General features: G+C 43.0%; 1 protein-coding gene across 1 annotated transcript in view; it reads right to left on the minus strand.

Moving 5' to 3' along the window:
* Positions 1-15,386, minus strand: part of MROH7 (maestro heat like repeat family member 7) — a 48,685-nt gene extending 33,299 nt beyond the window's left edge. Inside the window, exons 1-3 of the mRNA XM_043877552.1 lie at positions 15,199-15,386; positions 7,204-7,238; positions 5,093-6,397 (exon numbers count right to left, since the gene is read on the minus strand). Of these exons, the coding sequence (XP_043733487.1) occupies positions 5,093-6,323 (1,231 nt within the window). The 5' untranslated portion in view covers positions 6,324-6,397; positions 7,204-7,238; positions 15,199-15,386. The remainder of the gene's footprint in view (positions 1-5,092; positions 6,398-7,203; positions 7,239-15,198) is intronic.
* Positions 15,387-16,341: the final 955 nt, after the last annotated feature.

Here is a 16,341-nt window from a genome sequence, read left to right on the forward strand (position 1 = left end):
GCAGGAGCTACTCTCTAGCTGCGGTGCACGGGCTTCTCATTGCGATGGCTTCTCTTCTTGCTGAGCTCAGGCTCCAGGGGCGTGAGCTCAGTAGTTGTGGCACCTGGACTCAGCAGTCTCGGCTCCCCGGCTCCAGAGCACAGGCTCAATGGTTGCGGTTTTAGCAACACAGGCTTAGTTACTCTGCAGCGCGTGGGATCTTCCCAAATCAGGAATCCAACTCGTCTCCCGCATTGGCAAGTGGATTCTATACCACTGAGCCATCAGGGAAGCCTCAGAAACAGTATTATATAGAAGACAATGCTGCATAAATTGATTTGTAGTTTCAGTGAAATTCCAATGAAAATCTAACAGATTTTTATTTTGTTCTATGGAAATTGACAAGCTGCTTCTAGAATTAAAATGGAAAAGTAAAGCACCTGGAACTGACAATCCTGACAAAGAACAAATAGACAATCTCGACAAAGGGGAGGAGTCATACTACTAAATAAAAAGACTTACTCTAAAACACAGTAATTAAGGCAATGGTTGAGGATAGACAAACGAAGGATTAGAAAGAGTCCAGAAATAAACCTACACATATACAGTCACTTGATTTACCTCAAAGTGACACTGCAATTCAGTGGGGGAAATTATGATCTTTTCAATACATGGTCCAGAGCAATTAGATATTCACATGGGGGGAAAATGAGCCTTTTAAGTCCCTCTCTCAAACTATTTTCCAAAATTAATGCACAATGCTTTATAAATTTTATGTGAAAGACAAAACAGTAAAACTTATGGAGGAAAATATAACACTATTTTCATAACTTTTGAATACACATAGCAGGATTATATAAAGAACTTCCACAAATCAAGAAGAAAAAGACATCACAAATTTTTTAAATGAACAAAAGACTTGAACGAGCCCTTCATTATAAAGGATATACAAATTGACAATAATCATATTGAAAGATGCTTAACATCAGTAATCATCAAAAAATGCCATTGAAAACCACATTGAACTGGCATTAGATGCCCACCAGAATGGCTAAAATTTTAAAAACTGACTACCAAATGTTTGTCAGAATGTTGAGCAATTGGAAGTCTCACATGTGAGAGAGTAAATTAATTCAACCACTTTGAAAAATTTGCAGTATCTATTAAAGCTGGACATGTGCTTATGCTATGACCCAGAAATTCCTCTTCTAGATGAAAAAGTATATCTTTGCACTAGAAGACATGTACAGAAGGGTTCAAAGTAACTTTATTCATAATATCCAAAAAGTAGAAAAATTCCAATGCCCATCAGAATGAATCAACAAACTGTGGTATGTTCATAAGATAGAATACTGCTGCTGCTGCTGCTAAGTCGCTTCAGTCGTGTCGGACTCTGTGTGACCCCATAGACGGCAGCCCACCAGGCTCCTCCATCCCTGGGATTCTCCAGGCAAGAACACTGGAGTGGGTTGCCATTTCCTTCTCCAATGCCCGAAAGTGAAAAGTGAAAGTGAAGTTGCTCAGTCATGTCCGACTCTTAGCGACTCCATGGACTGCAGCCCACCAGGCTCCTCCGTCCATGGAATTTTTCAGGCACAACAGAACAATAAAAAGAATCAACTATGACACATGCAACCATGTGGATGAATCCGCTAGATATAATGGGCTAAAGAAGCCAGAATCAAAACAGTATAAACAGTAGTATCCTATTGATAGAAAGTTTAAAAACAGGCAAAACTAGTCTATGGTGATACAAATGCAAAGAATTGTTCCTTCTGTGACTGTTGATAACTGAAGGAAATCCTGACCCCTATTTGCCATTTGGCAATGTCTGTAGACATCTTTGATTGTCACAACTTGTGAGGGAGAATGTTCCTACTAGTATCTTCTGCAGAGTCTAGGGATGCATCTTGTGATGCATAGAACAGCCCCCATGCACCCACACCCACAAAACAAAGATCTATCTAACACAAAACGTCAATAGTGCCAAGACTGAAAAACCCTACACGAAGAGCCAACCCACTGGAAAAGACTTTGATGCTGGGAAAGATTGAAGGCAAAAGGAGAAGGGGATGGCAGAGGACGGTTAGATAGCATCACTGACTCAGTGGATATGAATCTGAGCAAATCCCAGGAGATAGTGAAGACAGGGAAGCCTGGCATGTTGCAGTCCATGACTTAGCAACTGAACAACGAACAACCCCAGAAGAAGGGATATTGATTGGAAAGGGTCACAAGGGAAGGTTCTGGGATGCCGAAAAAGATCTGGGTCTTGATATGGGTGGGAGTTACCAATGTGTATATGTAGGTAAATATTCACCAAGCTGTACACTTTAGTAGTGTGCTCTACATATTTTACTGATACATGTTATATATCTTGGAAAACTTTTTAAAAAACAAATGCAGTTTGAAAATACATTGTTTTTAAAACTACAATTTTATACAATTATCCTACTAAAAAGCAAAGATTGATCCTAAATAGCCAAAACAATCTTGAAAAAGAACAAAGTTGGCAGACTCTTATTTCCTCCTTTCAAAGTTACTACAAAGCTATAGAAACTAGAACAGTGTGTTACTGGCATAAGGACAGACATAAAGACCAATGGAATAAAATAGAAATAAATCCTCATATATATGGTCAATTTATTTTTGACAAAGATACCAAGACCTTTCAGTGGAAAAAGAATGCTCTTTTCAATACATAGTGCTAGAAAAACTAGATATCCACATGCAAAAGAATGATGTTGGACCCCTTCCTCACACTGTACACAAAAATTAACTCAAAGTTTAAACTTAAAAGCTAAAACTATAAAACTCTTAGAAGAGAACATAGGAAGAAATCTTCATGACATTGGATATGGCAATAATTTCTCTTATTTTTCAGACTACAGAATTATTCCATTTAATTCAGCTCAAAAAATACAATTCTTTTCTTTTTTGCATGTTGTTTGTTTTCAGCACTTTAGGGAACACATCGTTTTTTTAAAAGAACTTTTTATTTTGTATTGGAGTATAACCAAAGGCAAAAACTTCTTAAACATAACACCAAGGTAACAGATAATAAAAGAGTAGACAAATTGATTCTCATCAACTTAAACACTTGTGCATCAAAGGACAATGTCAAGAGAATGAAAAGACAGCTCACAGAACGGGTGCCAGTATTTACCAATTGTATATCTGATAAGGAATTAATATTCAGAATATACAAAGAACTCCTAAACTCAACAACAAAAAGCGACTAAATTTGGGGACTTCCCTGGTGGTCCTGTGTCATGACTCCCAGCTTCAAATGCAGGGGGCATGAGTTTGATCCCTGGTCAGGGAACTAAGATCCCACATGCTGTGTAGCATGCCACAGAATTAAAAATAAAAAATAAAACAATCATATTTGAAAATAGGCAAAAGACATTATACAAATGTCCAATAGGCATATTAAAAAATGTTCAAAGTTATTCATTAGTCATTAGGGAAATGCAAATCAAAATCACAATTGAAATATTACTTCACACTCTTTAGGATGGCTATTATAAAAGTGTTTTCTAAAATAAATAAATAAATAAATAAAAAGTGCTGGCAAGGAGAGTTTAGTAGTGCAGCAATAGAACCCGTTGTACATGAGAACCTCTGTACATTGTTGAAGGGAGTACAAAATGGTACAGCTGCTATGGAAAATAATTTGGCATTTCCTCAGAAAGCTAAACAAGAATTACTATACGATTCAGCAATTTCACTCCTAGGTATATATCTAAAGGAATTGAAAGCAAGGATTCAGAGACTTGTGAGCTGATGTGTATAGCAGCATTATTCATCACAGCCAAATATTCGTCCACAGACAAATAAAATGTGGTCCATTCATTAGAATACTATCCAACCACAAAAAGGAATGAAGTACTGATTCATGTTACAACACAGATGAACGTTATGCTAAGTAAACCATATACAAAAGAACAAATGTGTGATTCCATTTCATGAGTTACCTAGAGCAGGCAAATTCGTGGAGACAGAAAGCAGGTTAGAATTCATGTGGGACTGGGGAGAGAGGAATAGGGAGTTACAGCTTTATGGTGAGACCTTCTATTTGGGATGACAGACAGTGGTAATTTTACACAATATTGTGAGGTGACTAATGCCACTGAATTAAACACTTAAAAATGTTTAAAATGGCAGATTTATGTTATATATTTTTTACTACAATTTTTAAAAGATTTATCAAGTAATATACCAAGAGCCACTGAATTGTGTACTTTAAATGGGCAAATTGTATAGTACGTGAATTAGATCACAATAATAACTGGACTCCACAAGTAAAGGAATGAAGCTGAACCCCAGTTTCACTCCATTTCACTTGAACAGATGGATATATTAATAACACTCCAACAAAAATGCCAGAAAGATTTTTTGAGGACCTAGACAAACATATTTTAAAATGTATACAGAAGAAGGAGGATGTTTGAATAGCCTCCAGGGCATGGTGTGGAGTCTGTTGTTCTTGAAATAATCTTAAGAACTTTAAAGAGGCATTCTTTCAGATATGAATGCATATCTGTAAAGCCATGGTAATTTTTAAAAATTGCAATGTGGTATTGGTAAATGAGCAAATAAAAATATTTGGAGGTATAAATAACTGGGAAGAGATCTTCACAACATCAAAAACTTATGGGGGATTCATTTACATAACTCGTGCACATCAGAAGTGAGTCACAGGTTCCAGACAGGACCCCAAGGCTTCACTCAGGTGGGAACCTCAAAACCTCAGGTCTGCCTGCTCCACTGGTCAAGCTCTGACCTGAGAAGCCAGACCTGAAATTCATCAAGAAAGAAAGGAAGGTATAGTTAGATGACTTGTAATTTGTACAGAATGAAAGTATCATAAGGAATATCATATTACAGTTAAGAAAATTGGAGCTCAGAGAGATTAAGTAACTCATCCCAAGTCATACAGCAAGCAGGGGCTGAGCACTAGATCTCTCGTGTGTAATTAATGTATCGTGTGTTATCCATTATATGGTGTTTCCTTCTTTCCCCTCTCCTCTTCCCTCCCTGCCCTACAAATCTGAAGAGAGTTCTTCCAAGTCAGTGCCTTCTCTGGGGCTGGCACTCTGGCCTTACTCACCCTGAGGGATGCCCTGGAAGGCCGTGGAGTCCTTGTTCGTGGTGTCACCGGTGGGGAGCCCCGGCGGGAACTGGCCCACCTCCACACTAGTCATCTCACTCCAGCTCCCCAGATTCCCCTCCAGAGGCACGGTGTGGATGCTGCTGTCCTCGAAACACTCCTGCTGGCTGCTCAGTGTCAGGGTGGAGGTGTCGCTGAAGATGAGGCTGGAACCCAGGCTCAGAGTCTCCTTGGAGCCCAGGATCAGGGTCATGCACGAGGGTGGCGAAACGGTGGAGCTGGGTCCACGGGTGCTGGAGTGCAGGCTGACGACGTCGTTGGAACCAGGAACCAGGGTCAAGCATGAGGCCTGAGTGACGGTCATGTTCAAATCAGACTTGGGGTTGCCATTTGAAGCCACGCTGATTGTTCCCTTGGAACTTGTGTTCCAGACTGCACCAAAGGCTCTATTTGAAACAGATCCAGAGATGTTATGTGAAACCAAAGTGATGGTCTCGTTTGTGTCTGGCATAAGGGACTCAGGAGAACCTGAAGCCGTGTTCAGGTCCAGCTTGGATATGTTCCCTGAGTCCATGCTAGGCAGCTGATTGGAGTCAGGATCCAGAGAAGAAGTTGAGGCTGGAATAAGGAGAGCTTTTGAACCTGGCCTGGAGATGCTGTGGCCCAGAACAAGGGAGTCTTTGGAATAAGGCCTTATAAATGGGTTTGTCTCAGGCCTGGAAGGATTGGAGTTGCTCTGACCCAAATCAAAAAGATCGCTTGAGCGGGAGTTGACAGCCTCCTCCAAATTTGGCCCAGCGTGGCTCCCCAAGCTCATACTCTGGGCCTCTATAGAGCGGGGGCTCAGAATGAGGTTTGAGGCTGGACTTAGGGTCCTCTGTGAGTTAGGCCTTGAGAGGTGATTGGAATCCAAAGCCAGGGCTTCACCAGAGTGGGCAGCAGTGATCTGGAGGGAACCTGGAGTCGTGGACCTGCTGTCATCAAGTCTGGGGGTGTTATCAGACTCCAGGCCAGGGGCCTCCTCTGAGATCAGAATCAGAGTTGGATTAAGGTCTGGAACAACAGCCACGCCAGGACTCAGGGGTGGATTCAAGAGAGTAACAAGGTCTGTGTCCAGACTGGGCCCAGAGATGATGCCAGAGCCCAAACCAGGGGCCTCAGTGGAGTTGAGATTGGGTGTCATGTTCGCGTCTTCACAGAGGACCAGACTAGCCCCTGGACCCAAGGCCATGCCCGGTCTGGAGGTCTGTCAGCGCCACTGCCCCTTCTGTCCAACAGCTGACTGTCGAGCTCCCTGCAGTGCTCCTGAGAGAGAGAAAAGGCAAGTTCAGCCTCACCTATTGAAACCTTTCCATGGCTCCCCATGGATGACCTCCATGACCATGCCCAGCCCACCTGTCCAGCTCCATCCTACTTGGCTCTCCCCCAGCTCTCTCAGCTCCAGCCCCATCCCCTGTGTTCCCTTCTTTGAACACACCCCACCCCCTTTCAGCTCACAGTCCTTAAATGTATTTTCCTTGGCCTGGAACCTCCCCCTACTCTCCTCCCTGATCCTACTCCTCCAAGCAAATGATACATGGCAGTTAATTCCAGTGACTTGTTTAGTGGTCCAGCCCCTGCTAGAGATGAGTGGGGACATTGGCGAGAACTGTGCACGTCTTAGTCCCTGGGGCATCCCCAGCACTTAACATAATACTAGGTCCGCAGTAGGAAGTCCATGAATACTAGACAAATGAGGAACCTCTCCCACCTTAAGGTAGAAAAGGAGAAGGGGAAGTCTCCTTATTTACTACTTCCAGCCAACTCCTAAGTTGCTAGAACTACTCTGTGAATGGCTGTGGCACTAGATACCCAAAGGAGCCTGGGCAGAGCTGCCCACTGCCCTTAACAGTTTGCTCTGGGTGAGGCAGACTAAATGGAGGAGAACCTGGGGCTATCATCCAAAGCAAGCCTGTCTCAGCCCAGGAATCTCACTGCTGGGTGAACTCCACAATCCCCACACCCCATCCCATCCCAGAAAGACTAGACAAAGGAGGAAACGCTCCGACCTTACCCTACCCCACCCCCACACCTGGGCCACCCTCCCTATGGGAATCGTAGGGACAGCTCACCTGCATGCATGGTGTTCTTAAGCAGGAGTGGGCCCCTGTGAGGAGATGTGAAAGGAGATCAAGTCAAGCAAGAGTGGCTTTTTCGGTACTTACTGAGCAAAGTCTAAAGGCCAGGCACACACTTGTGCTAACAAAATCCCCCTGTGTGCACACACACACACACACACAGAGTCCCGGAAGTTAGATATGCTTACTCCATTGTATGCTCAAGGAAGTGGAGGTCAAGGGGAGGAAGGTCACCCCACAGGCCCTCAGGGAAGCCAAGACCACCTCTTTATGCCACCTGACTGCCTACCCTCCATGGCTTCCCACTGTCTTCAGGACAGCATCCCAAATCCATAAGGGACCTAAAAGGCCTTTCTGCATCTGGCCCCAAGTCCTTTTTCACCCTTCTTGCCCCTTCATAATCCCTCTACCTCTGCACCCCCTCATTCCAACATCCCTAAACTACTTTGAGTTTCTACAGAGTCACACTCCCAGGTTAAGTCTGGCCCTCCACAGGTTGAGCATCCTTCAGTCATTTTCCTTAGCTAACACCTACAGCTTCACCCCTTCAGATTTCAGCTTATATGCTACAAGCCTTTCAGGTCCCACAGACAGGTGAGGTCCACCTGTAAGTTCCCAGGGCATTTTGCCCACTTCCCCTTTCTTGGCACACAATATCCGGTTTCCTCACTAAACCATAAGATCCACAAGAGTCTAGCACCCCCATCCCGTCCTGGAGCCTGTGCTCCACAGCAAGAGAAACCACCACAATGAGAAGCTCGCACGATGCAATTAGAACATAGTCCCTGTTCGCCACAACTAGAGAAAGCCCTCGGCAACCACAAAAACCCAGTGCAGCCAAACATTACAGTAAATAAATAAAATAAAAGAGTCTAGCACAGCACCAGGCACATAGTAAATGTTCAATAAATGAGCTTGTTATTTCATCCTTTTATCTCTTCTTCATTCATTCATCCATTCCGTCACTAGCTCATTTCATAACGTGTTCATTTCTTATTCATTCATGCACTAACTCATTCACTAAATCATGTACTCATATCATACATTTTGCTGTGTACCTTATGGCTTGGCTTTGAAAAAAATATAGATTCATAGTCACATTGTCCTGGGTTCAAATCCCAGCTCATCCTCCTAATAGTGTTAGTAAACTTGAGCAAGAGACACTCCCCTCTCCAATCCTCCTCATCTCTAATATGGGGAACATAAAGCCATAATAATGGGGGACTTTTAGCCACCCAGGGTGGTTAAAGTCTCAGCGTCTGGCATGGAGCCCACTTGGCCCACTGAAGGTCTTCTCTAAATTACTCATTCTGTTACTGTCTGTGAGGCACTATGAGCAGAGTAAGGTGCTTAGAGCCCAGTGGGACCTTCCTTCACCCCCAAGCCAGCAGTCCATGCAGAGCTTTGCAACTTGCCTCAGAGGAAGGAAGGCTCACCTACCATCAGCACCAGCGGTGATTTTACCCAGAAGCTAATGAAATTTAAAATTTCAAGGCTCCTTGCTCGTACAATTCGTTTCCAAAGGGCCTGCACGTAATTTTGTATTCATAATTTTGTCTTCTTCTACTTAAACAGGAGCCTGAAAACTGTAAAAAGCCTTAGGGCTCCAAAATACCCTGGATCACCCCTCCCATATTCTCTACTCTGTACACACACATACACATACAAACACACGCCGTATTTATCAAAAGGAGGCATTTTCAACCTGGAAAAAATCTGAGTCAGGTACAGCCTATGATACAGTCAGTAGAATTTTGGAAGGCCTACCTGGTTTAACTTGTGAAAGAACATAATCTCTACTCCTCTGACACAACAAATGCATAATACTGGGTCACTGGGCAAAAAGCCATGGGTCTCAAGCCAGGCTGAACCTCCTTTATCTATGAGAAAAGAGCAGAACTCCTTCACTTTCTCCTGTTTCCTCAATCCTCCTCCTCCACCCTGCAACACACAGATGAGTCTTCAGAGCTTAGATAGTCAGCCCACATCTTAGCCTCCACCAAAGGGATATTGTGCATTAGGAAGACTGGTGATTGCGGAGGTGGGACCCAGGGGAACTAAAGGAGGTTGCTATATAGCTGCTTACTGGTCTTTGCCCCCAGGTCCTGGAGCCCCAGTTGAGGAGAACAGAGGGTGGCAATAAACCACCTAGCCCTATCAGAGAGTGAGAATCATTGACTGAATCCCATCCTTTCTCCTTCACCTTTATGAAACCTTCCAGGCCCTTGATAAGGGTTTCTGGGGCTCTCAGGAAGAGGAACTATCAGTGGATCTTCCAGTTCCTCATTGAGAACGTATTTATCAGATGTATAGGCCTGGAATGTGTCAGGCACTTGTATGAATATGTACATACACATGCACGCACACACGTCTGACATTGTTATACGTCGGTTCTAGAAAATCCAAAGCAGACTTTGCCATCATTCCTCCAAATCAGATCCTCTTATTCTCCTACATTGCAAGGCACTGGAATCATAATCCAAGCCAGACACAATATCATCCTTGACTATGCTCTTCTTGACTTGCTGAATCCAAATTTGGCTGAGTTCTGCTAATTCTAGCTCCAGAAAAGTTCCCAAGTATCTCCTCATATTTCCATCACCACTGCTAAACCCTAGTACAGCTCCCACTGCTTTGGGACTCTGTCTTGGAATTGCCCTGTCAACAAGGGTCCCTGTGCACTGGGTCACTCCCAACAAACCATTTTCCAAATTGAGCCACAAAATTCTTCCTTTAAAAGTGCATTCAAAAAAAAAGTGCATTCAACAGTATGGTACTGGAAAAAGATAGACACATAGGCTAATGGAATAGAACTGTGAGTCGGGAAATAAATCCATCCATCTATGGTCAACTGATCTTTGACAAGGATGCCAAATCTGTTCAATGGGGAAAAAATATTCTCTTCAACAAATGATGCTGGGATGACTGGAAATCAACATCTGAAAGAATAGAGTTGGCCTCTTTCACACTAGATATAAAATTTAAATCACAATGGACAAAAGACCGAAATATAAGAGCTAAAATTGTAAAACTCTTGGAAGAAAATATATGGATAAATCCTCATAACCTTGGATTTGGCAATGGTTTTTTAGATATGACACCAAAATCACAAGAAACAAGAAAAAATAGACAAACTGAACATTAGCAAAATTAAAAACTTGTGTATCAAAAGGCACTATTAGAAAGTGAAAAGATGACTTACAGAAAAGGATAAAATATTTATAAGTCATACACCTGATTAAATCTAGTATCTAGAATAAATAAAGAACTCTTACAACTTGACAACAAAAAGATAAACAACCCAATTTAAAAATGGGCAAACAACTTCAGAGATAAATCCACGAACCTATGGACAACTTATCTTCGACAAAGGAGGCAAGGATATACAATGGAAAAAAGACAACCTCTTTAACAAGTGGTGCTGGGAAAACTGGTCAACCACTTATAAAAGAATGAAACTAGAACACTTTCTAACACCATACACAAAAATAAACTCAAAATGGATTAAAGATCTAAATGTAAGACCAGAAACTATAAAACTCCTAGAGGAGAACATAGGCAAAACACTCTCCGACATAAATCACAGCAAGATCCTCTATGACCCACCTCCCAGAATATTGGAAATAAAAGCAAAAATAAACAAATGGGACCTAATGAAACTTAAAAGCTTTTGCACTACAAAGGAAACTATAAGTAAGGTGAAAAGACAGCCCTCAGATTGGGAGAAAATAATAGCAAATGAAGAAACAGACAAAGGATTAATCTCAAAAATATACAAGCAACTCCTGAAGCTCAATTCCAGAAAAATAAATGACCCAATCAAAAAATGGGCCAAAGAACTAAACAGACATTTCTCCAAAGAAGACATACAGATGGCTAACAAACACATGAAAAGATGCTCAACATCACTCATTATTAGAGAAATGCAAATCAAAACCACAATGAGGTACCATTACACGCCAGTCAGGATGGCTGCTATCCAAAAGTCTACAAGCAATAAATGCTGGAGAGGGTGTGGAGAAAAGGGAACCCTCTTACACTGTTGGTGGGAATGCAAACTAGTACAGCCGCTATGGAAAACAGTGTGGAGATTTCTTAAAAAACTGGAAATAGAACTGCCATATGACCCAGCAATCCCACTTCTGGGCATACACACTGAGGAAACCAGATCTGAAAGAGACACGTGCACCCCAATGTTCATCGCAGCACTGTTTATAATAGCCAGGACATGGAAGCAACCTAGATGCCCATCAGCAGATGAATGGATAAGGAAGCTGTGGTACATATACACCATGGAATATTACTCAGCCGTTAAAAAGAATTCATTTGAACCAGTTCTAATGAGATGGATGAAACTGGAGCCCATTATACAGAGTGAAGTAAGCCAGAAAGATAAAGAACATTACAGCATACTAACACATATATATGGAATTTAGAAAGATGGTAACGATAACCCTATATGCAAAACAGAAAAAGAGACACAGAAGTACAGAACAGACTTTCGAACTCTGTGGGAGAAGGTGAGGGTGGGATGTTTCGAAAGAACAGCATGTATATTATCTATGGTGAAACAGATCACCAGCCCAGGTGGGATGCATGAGACAAGTGCTCGGGCCTGATGCACTGGGAAGACCCAGAGGAATCGGGTGGAGAGGGAGGTGGGAGGGGGGATCGGGATGGGGAATACGTGTAACTCTATGGCTGATTCATATCAATGTAGGACAAAACCCACTGAAATGTTGTGAAGTAATTAGCCTCCAACTAATAAAAAAAAATAAAATAAAATAAAAATGGGCAAACAACTTGAATAGGACACTTAGTCATTAGGGAAATGCAAACCAAACAACACTAAGATAGCACTTCACACTCACTATGGTGTTTATAATTTTAAGAATGGAAAATAGCAAGTGTTGACAAGGATATAGAAAAATTGGAACCATCAAACGTTGCTGGTGGGAATGAAAATCATGTGACCTCTGTAAAAACCAACCTGGCTGTTCGTCAGGAAGTTAAACTAGAATGGCCGTATAATGCAGCAATTTCACTCTTATGTATGTACCACAAATAACTGAAAATTGATGTTCCAACCAAAACTTGGACACAAAATTTCACAGCTGCAGTATTCACAAGTAGAAACAACAAACATGTCCATTGACTGGTAAATGGATTAAAAAAATGTGGTATATTCACACAATAAAATATTATTTAGCCATAAAAAGAATTGAGTACTGATACATGCTAAATATGGTAAACTTTGAAAATATTATGCTAAGTGAAAGAAGCTAGATGCAAAAAGACACATATTATATGATTCCATTTTTATGGAATATCTAGAATAATCAAATCTAGAGAGATTAATAGCAGATTAAAGCAGACAGACTGTCATGGGCAGGAGAAATGGGAGAGTGGGAAGAGACCTCTTAATGAGTATGGGGTTTCCTTTTGGAGCAACAAAAATATTATAGAGCTAGATAATGGTGATGATTGTGCAACATTATAAAGGTACCAATAGTCACTGATAGTAAATTCTATGCTATGTGTTTTGTACAACAGGTTTTCTTTTTAATGCATGTAACAGATACGAGAGAGTCCCTTGAACTTCAAGGAGATCAAACCAGTCAATCCTAAAGGAAATCAGTCCTGAATATTCATTGGAAGGATTGATGTTGAAGCTGAAGCTCCAATACTTTGGCCACGTGATGCAAAGACCTGACTCATTTGAAAAGACCCTGATGCTGGGAAAGATTGAAGGTGGGAGGAGAAGGGGATGACAGAGGATGAGATGGTCAGATGGCATCACCGACTCAATGGACATGAATTTGAGTAAGCTCTGGGAGTTGGTGATGGACAGGGAAGCCTGGTGTGCTCCAGTCCATGGGGTTGCAAAGAGTCTAACACGACTGAGCAACTGAACTGAACTGAAGGGAACTAAGATCCCACATATGCTACACAGTGTGGCCAAAAGTATGATAAAGGAAAAATGAGTGTGAATTCAACCATGCCACACCCCTCTTAGAATCCCTCTGTAACTTTTCATGGCTTTTTAGACTGTGGAGGTGTGGGTTATATTTTCTAAAAGACAGATTCCCAGGGCTTCCCTGGTGGTCCAGTGGTTAAGAATCCATCTTGCAATTGAGGGGACACTGGTTTGATTCCTGGTCTGGGAAGATCCCACATAACTCGAGGCAACTAAGCCTTCAAGCCACAACTACAGAGCCCACAGAGCCCTAGAGGCCATGCTCTGCAACAAGAGAAGCCACTGCAATGAGGAGGTCAAGCACTGCAACTAGAGAGTAGCCCTGGCTTGCCACAACTAAAGAAAACCCGCTCAGAGCAACAAAGACCCAGCACAGACAAAAATAAAAGCTAATTAATTAAAAAAAAAAAAAAAAAAGATTCTCAGGCTTCACCCTTAGAAATTCCACTTTGCAGCTCTGAGGGGACCCAGGAATCAGCCTTTTCTCAAGCTCTCTCCCTCCACTCCTTCCCAAAGTGATAATCACATAGCTAATGGACAGTTCACAAGGGGAGACACTCGGATCTTCAATCTGATGTCTATGTTTCATTTGCCAAGACCCTCAGTCCAGGCTTTACCCTCCATCTCTTCAGTTACATTCATCCTTTCCCAAGCTGCATGCTTGAGCCCCTTTCAAACTTCTTCTGGTGCTTCCAAAGGGGCCTTTGCAAATACTCTTTCCTCTTCCTGCAGCCTTCCTCCAGACTGCCCACCACTTCATCGCTCCCCTGGCTAACATCTAGTCATATTCCAGATGCCAGAGGAAAGGAAACATTCCTTTCCTCTAGGAACATTCCTAGGACCCTCAGATCTGGCTGAGGTGCCCTCCTCATGTGATCACCTGTACCAGAGAATTGCTCTGTTTACCTGTGTGTCTCCAGTTTAGAAAATGAGCTTCGTGGATACCTATTACTCCTGTTTTCCCAAGACATAGCACAGTCCTAGTACCCACAGCAAGATTCAGAAAATATTAACAGAAGAAGGAAATGAATGAATGACAACTCTTCAAGACAGGTATCATCATCCTCATTTACTGGCATGTCAATTCAGACTGCTCAGGGGACATAAGTAGATTTTTACAAAGCCTCCCGCAAGTGGCAGAGGAAGGATTCAAACCCAGGTATTCTTAGCTCTCAAGTTTCCCTCCAGGATCCCAGAGATTTCCAAGGTACGAGTCACTCAGTGAGACCACATCTTCCCACTTCTCATTCCTTATTCCCTCTGCCACTCTTAGGCCTCTGTGATGTGTTGTCACTTCAGTTGTGTCTGACTCTTTGCGAACCCATGGACTGTAACCCATCAGGCTCCTATGTCCATGAGATTATCTAGGCAAGAATACTGGGGTGGGTTGCCATATCCCCCCCTTCAGGGGATCTTCCTGACCCAGGGATTGAACCTGTGTCTCATGTCTCCTACATTGGCAAGCAGGTTCATCATCACTAGCGCCACCTGGGAAACCCTCTTAGGTCTCTATACTACAGGAAAAGTCCAGTAAAAACAACACATCTCTCCTAATGCCCAGCTATAACGCACAAATCCAGGGCTTTGGAGTCAGCTGAACGTGAATTCAAAACCTGCTTTCTCTCTCACCAGAGGTGTGAGTCAGGGAAGGAAGCTTCCCCACACCACATATCTATCTTAATACTCAATCCGTGAGATAAGCATAGAGAATAAAATGTGATAATGCACATAGGAATTTTCATAGCATCTGGCCCCCAGCAGTTCCCCAGTAAATGTCCATCCTCACTGTCCCTTCCTCCCTATGGGTGACGGTTGGGTGGGGGCCTTGAGCAAAAGGCCAAGTCTGGCTTTCAGTTCTCTGCACCCTTTCCCCCTAGTCCATGGTATTCCCTCCCTGGATCTCACTCTCCCTCTCCTCCCCCAGACTCCCACCCACCACATTCTCAGAACTTGATATACTAAATGCTTTGTCCATGAGCTTTAAGAAACTGTTGTAAAGTTCAATGTGTTACCTCCACCTGGGGCATCCACATGGTAACAGAAAATTCAGCCTTAAGTCAAAGGTACGAAGTTCTAAGAGTGGAATTACAGCCAGAGGGAGACTTTTACCCAGGGGGGTGGGGTCAAGATGGTAACTGCCTTGTGGAGGCTGTGGCGGCTGCCCCCACCCCGGGACTTTCCCAGAGCCACCCTCCTGCTTACCTAGGCTCTCCCCCCCAGCTCTGGTGTTGTGGTCTTTGTGAGGTCACCATGACTCAGAGTTCCCAGCCAATGAGGCCCCTTCTATGCCTACACAGTTGGAAGAAGCAGGGAGATGTCCTTTCTAAGGAGGCATCTTCAGACCCTCCACTGCCTGGAAATGACCTAGCTCTGTCTAGCTCAGACAAAGTCTGATTTCCTCACCTGGCATTCAAGTCTCCTCATAAAATCCCCTCACCCTGCAACTCTATTGTTGCTGTTTTTCAGTTGCTAAGTCAGGTCCAACTCTTTGCGACACCATGGACTGCAGCACGCCAGGCTTCCCTGTCCTTCACCATCTCCCAGAGTTTGCTCAAACTCATGTCCATTGAGTTGATGAAGCCATCCAACCATCTCATCCTCTGTCGTCCCCTTCTCCTCCTGCCTTCAATCTTTCCCATCATCAGGGCCTTTTCCCTGATGAGTTGGCTCTTCACATCAGGTGGCCAAAGTATTGGAGCTTCAGCTTCAGCATCACTCATTCCAATGAATATTCAAGGTTGATTTCCTTTAGGGCTCACTGGTTTGATCTCCTTGCTGCCCAAGAGACTCTCAAGAGTCTTCTCCAGCACCACAATTCAAAAGCATCCATTCTTCAATGCTCAACCTTCTTTATGGTCCAACTGTTACATCCGTACATGACTACTGGAAAAACCATAGCTTTGACTATACAGATCTCTGTCGGCAAATTGATGTCTCTGCTTTTTAATATGCAGTCTAGGTTTGTCATAGCTTTTCTTCCAAGGAGCAAATGTCTTTTAATTTCAAGGCTGCAGTCACCGTCCACAGTGATTTTGGAGCCCAAGAAAACAAAGTTGTCACCCAACTCTACCCCATTCATCCTGGCTGAGGGCCTCAATGTCAGAAGCCCAGACTCTGGCCCGTCTTCTCAGTAATGTCCTGCAGAACAGGCTCTC

The sequence above is a fragment of the Cervus elaphus genome, chromosome 20 (assembly GCF_910594005.1).
Source record: "Cervus elaphus chromosome 20, mCerEla1.1, whole genome shotgun sequence".
Taxonomy (NCBI): Eukaryota; Metazoa; Chordata; class Mammalia; order Artiodactyla; family Cervidae; genus Cervus; species Cervus elaphus.